The following is a 21,082-nucleotide window of genomic DNA, read 5'->3' as shown; positions in this document are numbered from 1 at the left end:
TAATATATTTCAGTGTCTTGCAACTGCAAACAACTGTAAACCTAAAAATGTATGAACATCCATTCAAGGCAGTTTTATTTTAGTATCACTGAGATACTAGTATAGTTTATATATATATATATATATATATATATATATATATATATATATATATATATATATATATATATATATATTATACATACATATATATATATTAGCAATTCAAGTTAAGCTGAAATGAAAATGAGAAATGTTTCGGAAACTAGCTGAAATAAAATAAGTTTAAGATTTGATTTTATTGTAAGTAAAGTAAATAGTTTTTGTTTATGGTTTTAGTTTTGGTTAACTATATTAACCTTGATTCAGGTAGTAGCCAATAAAATAATAACAAAAATAATTTTCTGTTCACATGTTTATTTCCACAGAATGACTCAATGACGCTCATATGACAATCCTCTTGGTAATCCCCATGTGGTCTACACCATTAACATCACTTCAGAAATGATTGACTCTTTCTCTGTAAACCTCAGTGAGCATCACTGCCTCCTCTAAAAACACAATCACAACATCAAACACCACGGTATACACTCCGAAAGCAAAAAGAAATACAGACACAATCCACAATCCTTTCTCCCACCACTCCATACTCCTTGTATTTTCACATTAATGTCTACATACATCTTTATTCCAGAGGGAGATTTAGGTTCAATGGAGTAAAAGCCAAAGCATGCTTAACATGAGGGACTGTTGTTTCAACACGATCTCATGGTCATGCGTATAAATAGTACGAGTGTGAAATCTCTTGGAATGGATACGCCAAAATGAGTTTTGGCGTGCAAATGCTACGCAGTTTTTTGCGTGAATATGATACACACTTTATGGCGTGCATATGACACGCTCTAGTTTCTGAGAGTATAACAAATATTCCCATAAAACTTCACCGCCATAGAGCCACCTATTAACTATGCTGACCCATTCCCTCTCCATGACGAGCGGTTAAAACGGGTGTCCAATCCTGCTCCTGGAGGGCCACTTTTCAGCTTAAAAGCACACCTGAACCAGCTAATCATGTGCTGAAATCAGGATCATTTCTGCCATAGATATGTTAAAAGATGCAAGTTCTGAATTCAGCAAAGGTCTAGCACCACTGGGAACTTCCAGGCAGGTGTGTTGGAGCTAAACTCTGCAGGAAAGTGGGATTGGACACCCCTGGTTTACACAAAAATATTAAACTGTTTTCAACATTGATAATAATAAATGTTTCATAAAATATTTAATAAATCAGCAAATTAGAAGGATTTCTTAAGGATCATGTGAAACTGAAGACTATTTCAGCTTTGCCATCAGAAGAATAAATTACATTTTTAATAAGTAGTAAGAAGTAGTAAGCAGTAAGAAATATTTACAGCCAATTAACCCGCCAGTGTGGTAGAAACTTGCCCTTCAATATAGTATTGAGGAATGAGAATAACACCAATAAAAATTACTTGACTTGGCTTGAAATCAATTAAAGGAACGACAAAGGAGGTCACACATAATACTGATAACGACGATATATATTTTTTTATAATATTGTATTGTAATAAAAGCTATCAAAATGTACGATTGAATTGTAAAATAATAAAAGATGATGTGGGCAAATGTGAACATTTACAGCTATGTATCCCATAGCAGAGCTCAATATTTTCAATGAGGTGGCCAGGAAAGGGCCAGCAACCTGCCTGGGTGGCACAGAAACGTTCATTAGTTAAACATTAAAAAAATAGTTAGACTAACATACTAGACTGTTTTAGTGCCTACAACACAACTGAATACGATTCACAAGTTCACACTTAAAAATAATCAGATAGCATTAGAGAGTATGCATATTTGGCGTGATGTCCGACAGGGGGCTCAGAGCTCAGAAGAATATGGCCTGAACACAGAGTACTCCCCCCGTATCCTTGGCTGGGATGAACCAGCCGAGTAAGGAGTCGGGGTGGCAAGAAATGCAGAAAACTGAGTCGGCTATTTATATATAGGCCTCCTCTTGTGCTGATTGGATAGATCATTTAAAATTAAATGAATATTGAGATATTGGTGCAAGGAATAGATCAAATAATACTGAGAGAATTTTACTTAATCCTAGACTCTAAGATCTGTTTCAAAAACTTGTAACTGAAAAATTAGGCACTGAATGTTTAACATTCATTGAGTTGTCAAAATAAATAAATTAATAATAAATAAATCATACTTAAATAAATACAAATGTTCTCTTTTAAATCCTCAAGTGCAACAATGTGAATATGATTAAGGTGGCAGCACATAAACAAATGCTAGAAATGTAATTTCATTTAAATTTTCATGTAAATTTCCTTCTGTAATCTGCCAACCACCGCAAAATGATGCCTGTTTTTACAAATTAACAAATGAAACGGAATGTTTATTTATTCATTCATTTACAGATAAAAATTACATTTAATTTGTGCCTTATATTATAAGCTCACATAGCAGTATATACATTTGAGGGTGATGTTCATAAATGTGACGCATATAATTTTTACACAAACACACAAAACACACACACACACACACACACACACACACACACACACACACACACACAAAATTCACTGGGGTGCTGAGTTTGCATGCGCACCTGAAACGTCTCCAGTGTTTAGTTGTGGAGACGTCTAAATAAACTCAATTCTGGTCAAGATAAAAAAGACAGAAATGTAAATTGTGAACCAAGCTTCGGCCACCCCCTAGCTCCGCCCCTGTATGTATTATATTATTGTAATTTTAAACAGGACAAAAAGTGTGATCTGATTTTGACCTTCCAATCAGAAGTCCATAGAGAGGGAACGCTGCTGGGCAGGGTTGGCATGGTTACGTACCATCACAACATTGCGTCCATGGGCGAAAACATCATTGTAGCCGATTTCTTCCATCACACGTCCCTCCAGCCCCAGATCTTCATCTTCAATTGCCTCGTGCAGACTCTGTGCGCTGTAAGCGTGTGAGTGAGGATCGTGTGTAAAAGGGTGCGAGCGCGAACTGTTCCTACGTCCATGGAAACTGCCCCAGCCTCTGGCCCCAACAACCGTACTCAGCTCCTCAGAGGCCTGAGAGAGATGATGCGCTCTGGTTGCCATAACAATGGAGGCGGCGTTGCTCGAAAGACCACAGTGATGCTCGTGGACGCAGCGGGACCCGCTGGAGGACCGGCGGAGTTTCTGTAGATTCTCCAGCTCCTCTGAAAGCTCGTCCGGCAGATCAGCTTCCTGCATGGAGAACAGCTCATACTGAGGCGGCTCCAGCACCTCCTGCATCTCTGCAGTACTGAATAAACCTTTACGACTCAAAACCTGCAGGAAATAAATGCGCATTAGCAATTTCACATGTTGTTGCATGTTAAATGTTCATGCACCAAAAAATATATATAAAAAATACTAGGGTTTTAATGCTTAAAACGAACCATTTTACTTCAGTAATGTTATGTACTTCTAAGTGAAAAATAAGAAAAACCTGAGAGAAAAAAACGTAAAGAGGGATATGCTTTTGATTTTAAGAGGGATTTGTACCATCTAAAAATATAGTTGTCCAAGCAAATATAGTTGTCCAAGTACTGATAGCAGTTTGCAAATAACATTTTAGTAAAATTCTGGAATGAATTGCTCAATGAACATGCACAATTTGACTGCATTTGTGCATTCAATTTATCAGTCGAGTAAATTTTTATGGGTTTTATTATTCTTTAAATTGAATCATTAATTTTAACCATTAATTTTAAATAATGTTTTTTCCCCCAGTATTATCCATGCTGTCAAATAGAGCTGTTTAGTTTTGACAATAATTATAATCATGATTATTTGGTAAATAGTGAGATCACGATTATCTACTACAATTATTTATTGACTTCATCATGCATTTAAAAAACGTGATAAATTAAAAACTTGTAAAACCTAAATTATAAAGACGATATATAATGAAGATAACGATAAATAACTGAAAGTAAATTTATATACATTTACTTTCAACTATCTTCTTTATAATTTGAATTACAGTATAAACACGCACACATAGTGTGTGTACACACACACACACACACACACACACACACACACACACACACACACACACACACACACACACACACACGCACATACATACAGTATTGTTCAAAATAATAGCAGTACAATGTGACTAACCAGAATAATCAAGGTTTTTCGTGTATTTTTTTATTGCTACGTGGCAAACAAGTTACCAGTAGGTTCAGTAGATTCTCAGAAAACAAATGAGACCCAACATTCATGATATGCACGCTCTTAAGGCTGTGCAATTGGGCAATTAGTTGAATTAGTTGAAAGGGGTGTGTTCAAAAAAATTGCAGTGTGGCATTCAATCACTGAGGTCATCAATTTTGTGAAGAAACAGGTGTGAATCAGGTGGCCCCTATTTAAGGATGAAGCCAACACTTGTTGAACATGCATTTGAAAGCTGAGGAAAATGGGTCGTTCAAGACATTGTTCAGAAGAACAGCGTACTTTGATTAAAAAGTTGATTAGAGAGGGGAAAACCTATAAAGAGGTGCAAAAAATGATAGGCTGTTCAGCTAAAATGATCTCCAATGCCTTAAAATGGAGAGCAAAACCAGAGAGACGTGGAAGAAAACGGAAGACAACCATCAAAATGGATAGAAGAATAACCAGAATGGCAAAGGCTCAGCCAATGATCACCTCCAGGATGATCAAAGACAGTCTGGAGTTACCTGTAAGTACTGTGACAGTTAGAAGACGTCTGTGTGAAGCTAATCTATTTTCAAGAATCCCCCGCAAAGTCCCTCTGTTAAAAAAAAGGCATGTGCAGAAGAGGTGACAATTTGCCAAAGAACACATCAACTGGCCTAAAGAGAAATGGAGGAACATTTTGTGGACTGATGAGAGTAAAATTGTTCTTTTTGGGTCCAAGGGCCACAGGCAGTTTGTGAGACGACCCCCAAACTCTGAATTCAAGCCACAGTACACAGTGAAGACAGTGAAGAATGGAGGTGCAAGCATCATGATATGGGCATGTTTCTCCTACTATGGTGTTGGGCCTATTTATCGCATACCAGGGATCATGGATCAGTTTGCATATGTTAAAATACTTGAAGAGGTCATGTTGCCCTATGCTGAAGAGGACATGCCCTTGAAATGGTTGTTTCAACAAGACAATGACCCAAAACACACTAGTAAACGGGCAAAGTCTTGGTTCCAAACCAACAAAATTAATGTTATGGAGTGGCCAGCCCAATCTCCAGACCTTAATCCAATTGAGAACTTGTGGGGTGATATCAAAAATGCTGTTTCTGAAGCAAAACCAAGACATGTGAATGAATTGTGGAATGTTGTTAAAGAATCATGGAGTGGAATAACAGCTGAGAGGTGCCACAAGTTGGTTGACTCCATGCCACACAGATGTCAAGCAGTTTTAAAAAACTGTGGTCATACAACTAAATATTAGTTTAGTGATTCACAGGATTGCTAAATCCCAGAAAAAAAAAATGTTTGTACAAAATAGTTTTGAGTTTGTACAGTCAAAGGTAGACACTGCTATTTTTTTGAACACACCCCTTTCAACTAATTCAACTAATTGCCCAATTGCACAGCCTTAAGAGCGTGCATATCATGAATGCTGGGTCTTGTTTGTTTTCTGACAATCTACTGAACCTACTGGTAACTTGATTGCCACGTAGCAATAAAAAATATACTAAAAACCTTGATTATTCTGGTTAGTCACATTGTACTGCTATTATTTTGAACAATACTGTACATACATACAGTTAATATACAGTATATAAAAAATAATAAATTATCAAAATAAGATAAACTGTAGTGCACTTCTATAACATATTTAAAGAGGGCTGAAAGCAAAGACACACTCCATTAATTTTGTTTTTTATATTCTTTGGAAGCCCCAATCGTAAATCACCCAGCCCTGCAGTCAGGATGATGTTCTTTTGGTTAAAGATTTTAAGGATAACCATTTGTTTCTTAAGAATAAAATTCATGTGTAGAATAGACCATGGACATGTATTAAAAATGTAAACTTGTTTGTTTCGTTGCTTCTATTGCTCTACCCTTTTTTGTAAGTCGCTTTGGATAAAAGCGTCTGCTAAATGATTAAATGTAAATGTAAATGTAAAATGTTTATTTACTTATATTATGTCATCAATTATAATTAATTTGCCAAACTAGTGAATTTCTTTTAAAATGCAAAACAAAGGTTTTCCATAACTCTCCCCATGCCAATGTTCAAACAAACAGACCCAAAGTCACACCATTGGCAATATTGCAGTGCTGGGAAGCTGAAATAAACAAAAGCACTAGTAATGTTTTGATAGTGCCACAGTTAACTTTTTTCAGGCTTATAGATATGAAGCAGATACATTAAAAAAAATTGTTTTAATTCTTTTTAAAGAAAATGTTTAACGTTGAAAAATTATATAACCTTAAGGTGCATTTCTGGCACCTGTACTATAGAAGGCTGTTCATTTCTCATTCTAAATGGCAATTTCTCAATACAAAGACTCACCTTCTTTCTCGGCTGATTCATCTGTATAAATACAGATATGATGAGAAGAAGAAAAACCACACCAGTGGACACTCCAATCACAATGCAATGAGTTTTACTCATATGTTGGAAAAAACTTTTAGACTTCTTTTCTAAGACAGGACAACAAAGACAAAAGTTAGCAGAAGAGGACTTGGCAACACTCGGTCACAGAGGAGTGAGAAAAAAATTATATCATCCACCTAAATGAGAACAATGACAATAAAAACTGAATTCCTTAAATAAATCCTTATTATTGATTTATATAACCAGGGCTCATGGCATAAATATTATGCGCTTTATATACAGCATTAATTTAGTGAACATGAGGTCAAAACCGCTGAATCTATTTCTGTGACAGACATTAATTTCGAAGCAAAACTATCCATTAAAATTCTTAAGAAAGTTTTTACATCTCAATAGTGACATTACTTTGAAAACGGTCATGTGAAAGCACACTCATACCTTTGCAATTGTTCTCATCCCAGGGAAACACACAGTTCTGAACACCGTTACACATTAGAGTATTGTTGATGCACATGTTGCTGTGACAGAAAAATGTGTTGGCCAAACACGGAGCTGCAAAACAGAGTTTTTAATGAGATGAAAGCCAGACAGAAATGCAATGCCCATAATGTCCACATGATGGACCTCTTACACCACATGTTTGAAATCTAATGCCATTGGTCAGTGTGCAAAACTACTGGAGCACAATATTCTGATACACTTTGTTTAGTTAAAGATGGGTGTTTGTGTGTTATAGATCTTTTTATAGTAGTTATAATGTATTTCTACACAAAGGATTGAAGATCAATGAACATTTCATTTCCAAAAATTTGGAAAATTAGATTAAAAACAAAAATCTCTTTATGCATTCAATGGAAAAATAACAGCGTAGGTATAGAATGTCATGAGGGTAAAGTAATAACAGAATTTTCATTATTTTGGATAAACTATTACTTAAATAAAAAGGTACGCGAATGCTTACGTTCAACAAAGACCGTAAAGAGCATCCGGAACCGGCTTAGTTTGCTGGTCTCGTCGGCCCACATTCGAACAACACCCACGGCATTGTCAAGTGTGATGTCATTGGCAACAGTGCTGCAGAACTTCGCCTTTAGATCTTCAATGGCATTACTTCCTTCATAGATCGCAACAAAGTTTTTCTTACACTCATTTGAGTTCTCCAGCTGATATTCCAGAAAGCGGAGATAGATCTGTGTGTGAAATATAGACACAAACAGAGACAGACCGGTGCGATCAAAACTAACGAACAACATGTATATAATCAAACATGAATTAAAACTAAAAATGCCAAAATGCATCCACACTGCACAACAGATTGTCTGCTTTACATGCCTTCAGTCAGCAGAGCAGGCCCAAGATAGTTGTGTGCGAGGAACTACACAGAGGCACAACAGTGATTACAGCATGATTGCAAATGTGAGATGTGATATTGATAAATAACCAAGAAGTTAATATTAAGTAACTTACATTGTAGGCAAAATTGGCTGATTTTGCTCTACAGTCCCTGACAAGTCTTGTCGCTTGTGTACAAATTGACCTAAAGTGCCGCTGAAATATATTTCTAATCAAGATTTTTTTACAAGAAATGGCTCATTTTAATCCCACCAGCTTTTGTGATAATGTTTCAGTGAAAAACTAAACTTTCAAAAAGTATTCTAATATTCACAGCTTGGTAAAGCCCATTAAGTAAATTTTTGCAAAGACATAAGTGTTGTCACCTTGTCATATGAGCTTCACCTGTGACTAATAATGGATCAATTAGGTCTCAAGTGTGTATAAAAAGAACCCCAGTACACGAGACCTTCACATCAACTGCAACTAGACCTCTGCAAACATGCCTAAGATTCACCCTGAGACTAAAGTTTTGATTATCAAGAGGCTGAAGACCAGATCCACTGCTGATGTGGCAGACACCTTCAATGTGTCTCAGCGTCAAGTACAGAGGATTAAAAAAAGATTTGAAGAAACTGGAGACGTTTTTGACAAGCCCAGGTCAGGCAGACCCCGCAAGACAACTGCTCGAGAGGACCGTTTGTTGGCTCGAAAATCCAAGGCCAGCCCATTTTCCACTGCAGCAGAGCTCCACGAGACCTGGTCACCTGAAGTCCCTGTGTCAACCAGAACAGTTTGTCGGATTCTGTCTCGAAATGGCCTCCATGGTCGAATCAGTGCACAGAAGCCAGAACTAAACAAAAAACAATTGAAAACCCGTGTGGCATTTGCCAAGGCCCACAGCCTGCTAAAAGGATGGATGCAGGAAAAGTGGCAGAAGGTGGATTTTTCAGATGAATCTTCTGTTGAATTACACCACAGTCGCCGCAAATATTGCAGGAGACCTACTGGTGCCCGAATGGATTCGAGATTCACCCAGAAAACAGTGAAGTTTGGTGGCGGAAAAATCATGGTCTGGGGTTACATCCAGTATGGGGGTGTGCGAGAGATCTGCAGGGGGGAAGGCAACCTCAATAGTCTAAAATACCAAGAAATCTTAGCTACCTCTTATATTCCCAACCATAAAAGAGGCCAAATTCTGCAGTAGGACGGTGCTCCATCGCATACTTCCATCTCCACATCAAAGTTCCTCAGGGCGAATAAGATCAAGATGCTCCAGGATTGGCCAGCCCAGTCACCAGACATGAACATCATTGAGCATATGTGGGGTAGGATGAAAGAGGACGCATGGAAGACGAAACCAAAGAATATTGATGAACTCTGGGAGGCATGCAAGACTGCTTTCTTAGCTATTCCTGATGACTTCATCAATAAATTGTATGAATCTTTGCCAAACCGCATGGATGCAGTCCTTCAAGCTCATGGAAGTCATACAAGATATTACATTTGGATCTCACAGCACCACAACTTAATTTGCTGACATATTTTTGTATTTGCAGTAAATTTGTTACATTTCTGTATAGGCGACAAAACTTTTGTCTTGCCAAAATTTGACCTTTCTGTCTTGATTAAATGATAAATATTTTTTCTGTGAAAATTATTTATTTCAGTGCATTAAAAATCATTTGGGAGGGTTTTAGCTTTTCATATGAGCTATTTCTAACACCAATGAATTAATTAATGGTCAGGTTAATATCAGGTATTTCTAGAAAATAGATAAGCGACAAGACTTTTGTCAGGGACTGTATTACACACTATTATCACAGCTAAGCCGCAGCACATCTTTGAGAAAACATACAGCGATGTTTTGTTAATGAACGAATCTGCATTTTTTTTACGAATCAGGTGAGTCAATGATTCAGTGACCTATTCACCAAGACAGTAGCTGTGTCTGAAACCACTCCCTAGCCACTATATAGTGCACTATATGAGGTGCCGGTGGTTTTGTAGTGGCCATTTTCTGAGTGAAAGACTTTCCCTACATTCCCTACATTAATTTACTAGTTTATATCAAAAATCCTCTCTGATTTCACTGAAGCACTATTTGACAAAATCTAAAAGGATTGAGAGATTGTGCAAATTCAACTGCTTTAACATCTATTTCACAATTTAGTTCTAGTTTTTTGCCAAATATAGAGATCACTTTAAAATGAAATTATATTAATATGGTTAAAGTTAGTTTTATATTATTTTTATTATTAAAATATATTATTTAGGCATTAACTAAATTTAATGTGTTTTAGTAACAGCATTGATGTTAACTCATAAACTGATAAAAAAAAAAAATGTGTAGCTAGCGTATTAATTCTAGTGTAATCATAACGACCGTCTGTTAAAGCTGCTGTCCGTAACTTTTTTTGTGTTCAAGATTTGCAAATATTATACAATGACAATGTACAACATGAATCCATTTTCCAAACCATGTTTTTGTCTTTCCCTGAATCATTATGGTACACTTATAATAAGTATTTATATTGGGACTATTTCAGGCCAGACTGGTAGGTACCGCTGCGGAGCCCCTGAGTGACTCGCCATAGACATAAACAGAGAGAAGTAGCTCCGGCTGCAGTGTTCTGTTTATTAAAGCTACACTGTGTAACTTTTTTAGTTTATTCTTAGCTAAAATCACTTAGTTCTTTCAAAAATATATGTGCTCATTAATGTATATTTACTTCTTTCAAGTAATAATGCATTCTCGTAATTTTATAATATACCATTGAAAATACATACGTGTTGAGGGTTCGGATGGCATCTTGAAAGTACATTTGCCAAAGAGACAGCTCTCTGGATTATGCATCCAACCTTATGTTTAATCCTGTTTCTGACGAAGATAAAGATTTTGAGGAACAACCAATTGTTTTGAGATTGGAAATGGGCGCTTTTGAGTGGTAAATTTAGTCTTTATTTTCAGTAAGCAAAATGTAAAACGTAAAGTCAGTACTATAACTTCAGCCGACATGTGAACTAGCATAAAACATTAACTTTACACATTAACTCATATCGTAAGCAGTCACAACTTTGTTTTTAGCATTTTAAAAACATTTTAATCACTGTAATGCATCACCATTTGATTTTACAATGATAGCTTCTTCATTTTGAATCACAAATTCTAAACAGCTAACTGGGTAACGTTAGCAAACAAATATGTTGTTTGTACAGCACAGTAGCCTACATTTGTTTTTTTAAACAAATTGACGATGCCTTGTCCAATTACTAATGTTTCAACTTAAGTGGTGGAGATGACGTTAGCTAGAAGGATCAAGTGAGCAATCTACAACTAAAATAAAATAGTTAGCTCCTGAGTTGTGTTGTTGATGATAAGAGCCTATAGGCTTAATTATAATTCTATCCGACAAAAGGGATTGCCATATGTATTTACGGTTGTATTTTGTAGATATATATGACAACACTGGCAGGAAATAATATTTATTTTGACATTTGTCATACTGATGTATACTAATTGGAGTTTCCTATTGTTAATGTACTAGCATCTTGTGTTGGATCTAAACAACACAGGGGATATTATTGTTAATGTTGTCTCACTAAGAAACTTCCAGTGTAATCAGAAATTGTTTAGACAGTCAATAAGTGGATAAAATCACTTCTTACTGCTCGCGGGGCTATAGTTTGAATTGACACTTCTCCAGTGTCAGACGCTGAGTGAAGCCTGCTATTGTCCAGGTTAGAAAAACTGTCCATGTTGAAATGGGCCGAGCAAACTAACAACTTTTAATTACATTGTTGCGGTATCCGGTTATAGATAAACATGCCTGTTGACAGTTTTGTTCAGTAGGAATGGTATGAAAGGTCCCCACGTCCTCTGCACAGCCTGGAACAAAACATCTATTTCCATGATCTGCCGTTTTCGCTATCCTCGCGTGACGCATGCGCTGCCGTATGCAAATGTTGAGGGCGTATATATTAATGATCCCCAGCGACTGCATCACAGATGGCGTTATGTTGAGAATCGCCTGTTTTTCTGTGTTGTTTTTAACAAACAACATTTACATATGAATGAGGAAATAATGGTGTTTGAGACTCACTGTATGTGCAGTGCATGTACTGAACTCTTGTCATTCAACTATGCCATGGTTAATTAAAATTTTAATTCTAGGACACCTTTAAGCTACGTCTGATGTCAGTATGAAAAGGCAGTCTGGTTGTCTGGCTATCACCAGACCAAGCACAATTTAAAATTGAACATTGGTCTGGGTAATCTGCTATGTATTTTCTACTGCAAAAGATGCGTGATAAACAAGCATAATTCAAATGACTCTGTATGCAATTGGATAGTCCTTCAACCAATCAGACCACAACAGGCGTGATCAACGGGCAACAACCCATCGCTTCTCTATCTGCCATTGTGTTAAACTCGCCAATAATGCAGAAGGTGGATAAGCCAGTCTGTGATTGGTTCCTGCAAAAGTGTAACAGATGCAGTACAAATGAATGTACAGGTTTTCAGACGGAGTTGCAGGGCGAAATCAAATCGCCGGCAGATCAGGCTTGGTTTACCTGGCGGAACAGGACATATTTTTTAATATAACATTTACATTTACATTTAATCATTTAGCAGACGCTTTTATCCAAAGTGACTTACAAAAAAGGGGAGAGTAATAGAAGCAACGAAACAGACAAGGCCAACAACCTGTAAGAGCTGTAAGAAATCTCAATTAATTAGCACAGTACACAATTTTTTTTTTTTTATAGACATCTACAACAAAAGCTCACGTACGCAAAATGCCGAACAATGGATTTTGATAGCTATGATAACAACCCATTAGGACTAAGGCTGTTGCCCCAGCTGTTGTCGTTAATGCAGATTCAGTGGCCCAATGGGTTGGATTTGTATGGCATTCTAGCTAAACGCGCAGCAATAGCCATCTACAACAAAAACTCACGTACGCAAAATACAGAACACTGGATTTTGATAGTTATGATAACTATGTAACATACCCGCCTGAAGGCACATCCGGATGAGAGACGTAGATATGATCCAGGAGTGTGTGCTTTTTGGTTGTTGCTGTGGTGATCATATAACTCTTATATAACTCTATTCCTCTATTTCTCTACTCTATTTCCTACATAGCTATGCTAGTTTCAGAGTCACTTTCCTCTCCCATAATTTCAGATGTTTACCAGGGCTGCATTACTAACCTTAGACATAGGTGGAGCTCGTATGGTCCAAATACAATCCAATGCTTCCCCTGATTTCACCTTGTTTTCCTCCTCAACTTGACTAGATCTGATTATACCATCTGATCCAGACAATTCAAACTGACAGTCTGTGGGGAAGAGACAACAGATAAGATAAAGGCAATTAAATTAACATTATACATTAAAATATTATAACATTATAGCTTTAGAAAAGAGAGCTGAGAGTCTGCAGCGAGCAACTGGGAAAAGTAATACTAATAAATTCTGGGGCAATGAAATATTCAGGAGTTTACATAACTGATGCACTAAATATGGAATTTACATTTATATTTGTTGGGCTCGGTAACCATATCAACCGGAAAAGATCTAGAGAACATTTAAAGTGTTATTCTGATAAGTAGCAAAACCTTCAAAAAAAATCAGAGAAAAGATCTGTTTTTGCAAGACACGCCATGTCAGGTTTAGTTAGTATGTTAATAGAATTCTAAAACAAATTTGCCATAGATCACAAATTTTAAAAAAATGAAATCACCTACTAACAGTACATTTATTTGGGCATATATATATATATATATATATATATATAACAAATATAACTGTACAATTACCAACCATAAACCCTGATAATAAATGTAATGATTCTTAGACAAACTTTACACAGGTCGGTTTGCAGAAGCTTTTATCCAAAGCAATAAATAGACTACTGGGACAAACCCCCTGGAATAACCACCTCCCAACCCATGCTTCATAAGTGTTATCTGTTTACCTGGAATAGGATTCAAGAGTCCTCCAACATGGAGATGAAAATCAGGATCTGGATGCAAGTGAGTTTTTGGATAAGAAAAACCAGTGCAATAAAATAAATACAAAATCAACAGAGCAAAAAAGCCTCAGAGTAAATGTTTCTAAGTTGCAAGATGCATTTACCTGCAGTATATGAATACTCCACCCTGAAACCAATGCCTTCCAGCTCCTCATCACTGACAAATCTGATCCACATGAAGCGTCCAGAGGAGGTGACAATCCCTGGACTCTTTGGCCCGCAAAACCGATCAATTAACGGAGAGAAAACAAACGGCCCATCACGGATTTCAATGTTATCAAAGCGGCACTCGAAGGACGGCTCGATGTAGTAGATGTCATCGAAGATGAGCTGGATTCTCTTCCGTGGATGGGCTGATGGAGACGAAAAAGAGGTTATGATTATTATGAATAACGGATGTGACTGAGAAACACACTACCATTCAAAAGTTTGGGGCTGGTAAGATTTTTTTTATGTTTTTAAAAGAAGTCTGTAATGCTCAACAATACTTCATTTATTTGATCAAAAATATGATTACAATTTAAAATAACCGTTTTCTGTTTTAATATAAAGTGTGATGGCAAAGCCGAATTTTCAGGATCATTACTCCAGTTTCCAGTGTCACATGATACTTCAGAAATCAATCAAATATGCGGATTTGCTGCTCAAGAAACATTTCTTATTATCAATGTTGAAAACTGCAATTTAATTCCTTTTTTAGAATTGTTTGATGTTTAGATTTATTATTTTATTTATATTTATTTGAAAGAAAAAATATTTTGAAACATTATAAATGTTTATTTATTTATTTTATATATGTATTTACTGTCATTTTTGATTAATTGAACGCATTTTTGATGAATACAATTCTGTCAAATTAAAGAATCAATTTCTTTAAAAGCAACAGATGTTTTTTTGTTTTTTTTTATGTATGCATGTTTTACCAAAACAACGAATAGGAAAGAATAAGTATCTTCACTCGTGGAAGTGAGACTCATACCCTCCAGTATGTAAACACACTCCTTGTTTGGTGGGTAGGTGTTGGGGTAGTTTGGAGAACTGAATGATCCTCCATTTGCTGTCTGGATCAAAGTTCCACAGTGAGCAGGCTTCTTATCCTCAACAGCCACATTCTGAGGCAAAGCTAAGAGCGCGCACGCACACACACACACACACAAGATTATTAAAGCAAAACAGATGGGGAAACACTCGTTAAATGTTAATTTACTTTTTTTTTTTTTTTTTTTTTTTTTTTTGAATGTCATATGGTCAAAAATATAACGTGGCTTTGCAGGCAAGTTTGTAATTCAAACCTACCTTGAGTTTTCTGTGCCAGTGCAAAACCCTCCTCTATCAGGATAAGCAGAACCAAGGCTGCTAGAAAACAATTTAAAAAATGTTTTAATACATTTTAAAATGTTATTTTTTCCTGTGGTGGCAAAGCTGAATTTTCAGCATCATTACTCCTGTCTTCAGTGTCACGTGTCCTTCAGAAATTATTCTTAAATCCTGATCTGCTGCTCATTAGGGCTGGGACAACGCGTCGACGTCATCGATGACGTCGACGCAAAAAATACGTCGACGCAAAATATGCGCGTCGATTCGTCAGATTCAAAATAAAGATGGCGGCGCCGGAGAGTAGTAGCAACCATAGATGTACATAATAAAGTATATTATGTAATTAAGTATATTATTTATTATGTATATCTATGGTAGCAACACGAGTGGCTCCTCAGACTTTCAGAAGTGCAAGGCTTGCGGGTTGGCCACAGTCTATGCGGGTTGGCGCGCGTTGCGCACGGAGCATCACAGGCATGCGCGTCTGTGTTAAGAGCGCCTGCTCCAGGCGCGCACGCGTTTTGTTGTCACGGCTACATAAACAAATTTCTGCACACAGGAAGACAGATGTTTTGGTAATATTTGATGTATTTTAATCACAAAAACAAACGTTTGCATCAAGTGAAAGCATCGGATACATTGGCTACGTTACCTACATAATAAGCTGTTTTAAATTTAAAATGTTCAATGTCTAATCGCGCTGATGTGACCGAGGGTATCCATCCTCTAAGCGAGCAGTTTCATCCCAGGACTATTCCGGTTTTAAACGGAATATTGGCGCCCATAATGCACTCTACATGTAACTTTTTTCACTGTCATGCCGCGGATGCGCGTGGCGTTTCTGTTGCGGGTCAGCCACGGGGCTGCGTGGCGTTTTCTCTGCCTTTGCACACTAGAAGCGTGTCTGACGCGGCGCTGCTGCTGCTATTGATGCGGAGGGAAGCCCTATTCCTAATGTTAAACAGAAATAGCCTACTGATACAGCAAAGACAACGTCGGGAGTAGCCACATATCTATGGTATTGACGGCAAATACTAGGCTACAGAATATTTCGTTCTGTATTGACAGTTGCAATATTTCAAAATCGATAATTGACGTTTTTTATTATTACAATTAGGCCTATATCTACATTTATGTAAACCTACAGACTTTCAAACATGAAAATGTAATTTAATAATATGTATTCGTGTCAAAATTATATATAAACATCTTTTCCTATTCTATTTTGCCTGGAGACGCTCCCAACACACGTGAAAAATAGGCGCTCTTCTATTTCTAGCATGCACGCGTTTTCCGCGCGTCACAGTCAGTGTGCAAACTCCAACCTGTTAACATGGGAGCCGAAACAAAAACGGACACGCCACGCAGCCGAGACGCTCACGCTTGCAGTGTGTCCCCGGATTTGATTAACCAACTTGTTGATATTTAATCGATGGGCATAGCCTGTAGGCTGAGTTGCATACATAGAAAATATAATATATATCGTATAATATGTTTCTTTGTTGTTGGTTAATACTTATTTATTTGTGTGTGTGTGTGTGTGTGTGTGTGTGTGTGTGTGTGTGTGTACTTTATGTTTTGAAGGTTTTATTGAATGCATTGTATAGTCTTACTTTGGAATTTTAAGAGCAATAAACATATATTGCAATGTTAAGGAATTCGTTTTTTCATTCAGAAAATTAAATCAACATGTATAAATTGCTATTAGGCAATTAATGGGGAGATAATCGGTAATCGAATCGAATCGTAACCGAATCGGACAGGAAAAATTAATCGTTAGATTAATCGATGCATCGAAAAAATAATCGCTAGATTAATCGTTTAAAAAATAATCGTTTATCCCAGCCCTACTGCTCATGAAATATTTTTTATTATTATCCATTTTCAAAACAGTCGTGCTGTTTAATATTTTTGTGGAAGCCATGATACTTTTTCATTCGCGATCCTTTGATGAATATACGGTTCTAAAGAACAGTATTTTTAAAAAAAAATTAAAAGCATTTTATCTTTTGTAACATTATACGTGTCTTTACTGAGCAATGCTCTATAAAAGGTGGATGTTATATTGTACAGGTCATGTTAATCAAGTTTAAATGAAATTCAACATGCTCCCTAACTCCTGATCTACATTTTGCATGATTTATTAAAAGGAAAATGACTTCAGACTTGGATTTGAACCTAGATCATTTTGCTTAACAATACTTATATATATATATACTATAGCATGTGTTGGGCAGGGTTGTTTTTAGGGTAATCATTGCACATGATTTTCATGACATAAGGGGTTGAGACTTGAATATTTGCTAAAATGAGGGGCACTCATGTGGTAATTTTCATTTTTGGGTGAACTAACCCTTAAGGGACTAATGACTAGCTAATTGTATGAACATACTGTAAAAGAAGTGTGGTTTGACTGAGGGTTTGTAGAGAAGCTGTCTGTTCAGCATCTCTTCAGCAGTGCAATCTGCTGACACTAATGCTGCTACCTACAGTACATCAGAATGTGGGGTTAAAGCAGACGTTCAGCCTAGTTTGACATAACTTTAAACAGGTAACATTCTTGGCTTGGCTGGATAACCAACCAACATGGAGTGAAAACCAAAGTCAAATAAATGTAAATGATCACGAAAAGCATCTCAAATTCCATTAACAAAAATACTATGGTTTTACCATGATTCCATTGCAATGCCATATGCTATTCTTTTAAGTGAAAAATAAGCTTTTTAAATGGCAAAACCTGCAATTAAGTTCATTTTACATTTTCACCTAATTTAACTGAAAACGTGTAAAACCGAGTAGCTATAATTGACGGTTGTGGCAAGTTAGATGAGGAGACAAAGATGCAATTATGAAAACATTTCACCGTCTGATATAGTCACTGTACTGTGGTAAAACGACGGTATTTTATTGTTAATGTAGCCTACGTGACATGTTTACAATACTAAAAACATGTTTGACACTTGCACAGCGTTAAACGATTTAGACAGACGAACGCATTCATCTACAACAAAGTAACATTATCGATAAATAAAACAAACTCACCCTCAAGCATTTCCACTTTCACTGAACACTTTTGCACATTGTCAAGTTAAAACTGTCGCAATACGTTTCTGCAACAGATCTGCGTTTCGCTCCTGGAATAAATGCGAAAAAATCCATTGAAAGCAATTTAAATCTATACGCTGAGCCGTTTGCAGAAACTCCTGAGCGCTGTGATTCTGAACAGCGAGTTGTCATTTTGGCACTGAGAGAGAGAGAGAGAGAGAGAGAGAGAGAGAGAGAGAGAGAGAGAGAGAGAGAGAGAGAGAGAGAGAGAGAGAGAGAGAGAGAGAGAGAGAGAGACTCGGTTCATGAATAATTATTATGCGTAGCTGATTTGCTGAAAGGGGCTATCGTTAGCATTCAAGTCCTGATTAATGGTGATTCGTGAATATTAAATAGCCTATGTCATGTGACTCTTAATTAAACATTTTATGTTGTTATAATATTTGATCATATTTATATTGTAGATATTTTAAAATGTAACTTTAAACATCGTAAATATAAACATTAAATATTTAATGACATAACATTATAGTCTACATAAGAATATGAAACTATAAATGATAAATAATTGAATATTATACTATGTCATGACAATGACTAACAGCAGCATCCGAACTAATGCTACTAATATTTTGTGTAACATTGTGTCTTTGCACAAAAGCAGAGCACAGAGCCTGGACAGAGCAGTCTTAACCCTTAAATGCATATTTCAGGTATTTAGTGACCCAGGAAGTCATTCACTACCCTCCTGCTCATTCATTTGTAATTTTTTTTAATTGTTTGTTTGTTTATTTTTATTTTATTATTTAAAAAAAAGGGGGGGGGGGGGGGGCTCCAAGGTGCATATCAGTGTAAGTAGCCTATATTTTTTTCTGCACAACAATAATTTAACCTTTGATGACTGAATAAGTGCAATTCACCTTTATTCCACAAGGTGGTATAATGTCTGATACACAATGATGAAGTGACGTTTCACTCATAGTTACCGCAGGCAAAAAACAAGTGAGTAGAAAGTACCATCTGCAAAACTTAAAATTTCTCAGCAATGAACTGCAGAGATAGTACTAAACTCAATCAGATATTACTGTCACTGTCACTGTCACTTGATGGTGGATCTGGTGAAGCAGCTGTCAGCGATCAAAATATAGATTTTGAAGATGTTGAAAAGGATAGTTTTGAGAATATGTTTGAGATTGTGAATATGAGTCAGATGCTGAATGTGCTGGGAAATTAGCTCTGAAGAGGACAGTGATAAACATCTGCTCAAACGTTACCCCTCCAAGCTCCAAAATTGAACAAAATGTGCCTTATGTTTTTCTCCTGATATTGTTACTCTAATATCAGGATAGTTTTATATTATTGTGACAGGTCAGCTAGAGATCAGTAACCCCAACCCTGCCCCACAGCGCCAACGTACTGACCCTTCCCCCGCGGAGGTCTGTGCACGCTACTTCTAGAGATCCATCCATGTTAGATATTTTGCTACAGACCCAATGATTACATCATTACATAGAATAAATTAATACATTTAAGGATTAATTCAGCTGTGTAAAGAAGTCAATCTTTGTCCAGGGGGCCCAAAAATACTGCACATAATTGGAGGTCTCCTTTACTGGATACACACATTTCAGGTCTTGTCATCTATTTATGAGCCGATTATTTGTCAATCTGTTTTGATTACAAGGCATCTAAAATGTATGGTATTCCAGGACCAGGATTGAGAACCACAGCTCTAGGAAGATTACAAGAAGCATCCACATGACCTAAGTAATATGCACAAGCTAAGTCTTGATAGTAGGATTCGTAATATTGTAGATGGGGTCCACACAGCTGTTGAAGACAAGGGATTTGAGACTTAACACTGGTCTCTCGGAGGGGTCTGTCCCACCCATGCACGCCTGATAACCACCACTGATGATTTGTGCAGAAGCTGATTACATGGTCGCTGTAAGGAAGGATATTCTAATATCTGACTTTGTGTGATCACGTAATGTATTGACTGTCAAGGCTTGTCATACACTATAGCTTTAATCACCTTTAAACTTGGCACGCATCAATAGTTTTGTACACTGAAAAAAAAAAGATTTTTGACGCTTGTTCAAATTGCTTACTTAAAATGAGCTAAAGCAACACAGTTGCCATACATTTTGTCTTAACTTAATTTGATTGTGCTCAAGCCATTTAAATATGATAAAATTTAAGCTTAATCAGTTTGTGCTAAGATTACATTAATGATTTGTGTTGAATTAACTGAAACTGGGTGGAGCTTGTTAGTTCCCAGCATGCTTTGAATATGGCTAAATAAAGAGAGAGTAAATGTTATAAAACTGATATTTTATGTATTTTTGAGCATGAGAAAAGGGGGGAGACTTGATAGTGTGTAATAGTGTTTAATGTTCAATTATATTTAAATTACAATGGGTTTGTGGAGAAGAGGGTGGAGCATTTCCTTAGGATGTGGACTGCTTTGCTATAGGGAATTTTAATGCTTAGTATTTAAGATGCTAATTGCTATAGCTAAAAGTTTGTCAACTAGCTAGTGCAGTATTATAATTCAGTGTGACATTATATGAAAAATATATGAAATTGAATTGGATGTATGAAATTGTATCCCTGAATCATGCCAGGAAGCCATATAAAATTCACTTTGAAACTACTTAATTGGATCACTTAAAATTACTTAATTCATTACATGAAAAAATGATGTTTGTTTAAATTAATTGATTCATGTGGGACCGATGTACAAGATTAAATCATGTAAATCGG

At 36.5% G+C, this 21,082-nt stretch overlaps 1 protein-coding gene across 2 annotated transcripts; it reads right to left on the bottom strand.

Moving 5' to 3' along the window:
- Positions 1–1,217: 1,217 nt before the first annotated feature.
- On the bottom strand, positions 1,218–18,508 carry neto2b (neuropilin (NRP) and tolloid (TLL)-like 2b). Of its 2 annotated transcripts, none has more exons than XM_067420055.1 (10): positions 18,314–18,508; positions 15,251–15,310; positions 14,934–15,077; positions 14,059–14,307; positions 13,898–13,945; positions 13,132–13,259; positions 7,544–7,772; positions 7,021–7,134; positions 6,538–6,668; positions 1,218–3,329 (listed from the first exon to the last, which is right to left on the bottom strand). In XM_067420055.1, the coding sequence occupies exons 1-10, from the start codon at positions 18,321–18,323 to the stop codon at positions 2,805–2,807; spliced, it is 1,638 nt and encodes a 545-aa protein (XP_067276156.1). In that variant the 5' UTR covers positions 18,324–18,508; the 3' UTR covers positions 1,218–2,804. The 2 variants fall into 2 exon arrangements, with proteins under 2 accessions (XP_067276156.1, XP_067276157.1); XM_067420056.1 differs by having other exon boundaries at positions 15,251–15,307.
- Positions 18,509–21,082: the final 2,574 nt, after the last annotated feature.

The sequence above is a fragment of the Pseudorasbora parva genome, chromosome 16 (genome assembly GCF_024679245.1).
Source record: "Pseudorasbora parva isolate DD20220531a chromosome 16, ASM2467924v1, whole genome shotgun sequence".
Classification (NCBI taxonomy): domain Eukaryota; kingdom Metazoa; phylum Chordata; class Actinopteri; order Cypriniformes; family Gobionidae; genus Pseudorasbora; species Pseudorasbora parva.
The sequence above is the reverse complement of the archived record's forward strand: the minus strand, read 5'-3'. Positions and strand labels throughout refer to the sequence as shown.

Coding starts and splice junctions, on each gene's coding strand:
- neto2b (XM_067420055.1), bottom strand. Junction 14,308..14,933: donor GTGTGTTTACATACTGGAGG/GTATGAGTCTCA, acceptor CGTCTCCATCAG/CCCATCCACGGAAGAGAATC. Junction 13,946..14,058: donor GGAGTATTCATATACTGCAG/GTAAATGCATCT, acceptor ACTTGCATCCAG/ATCCTGATTTTCATCTCCAT.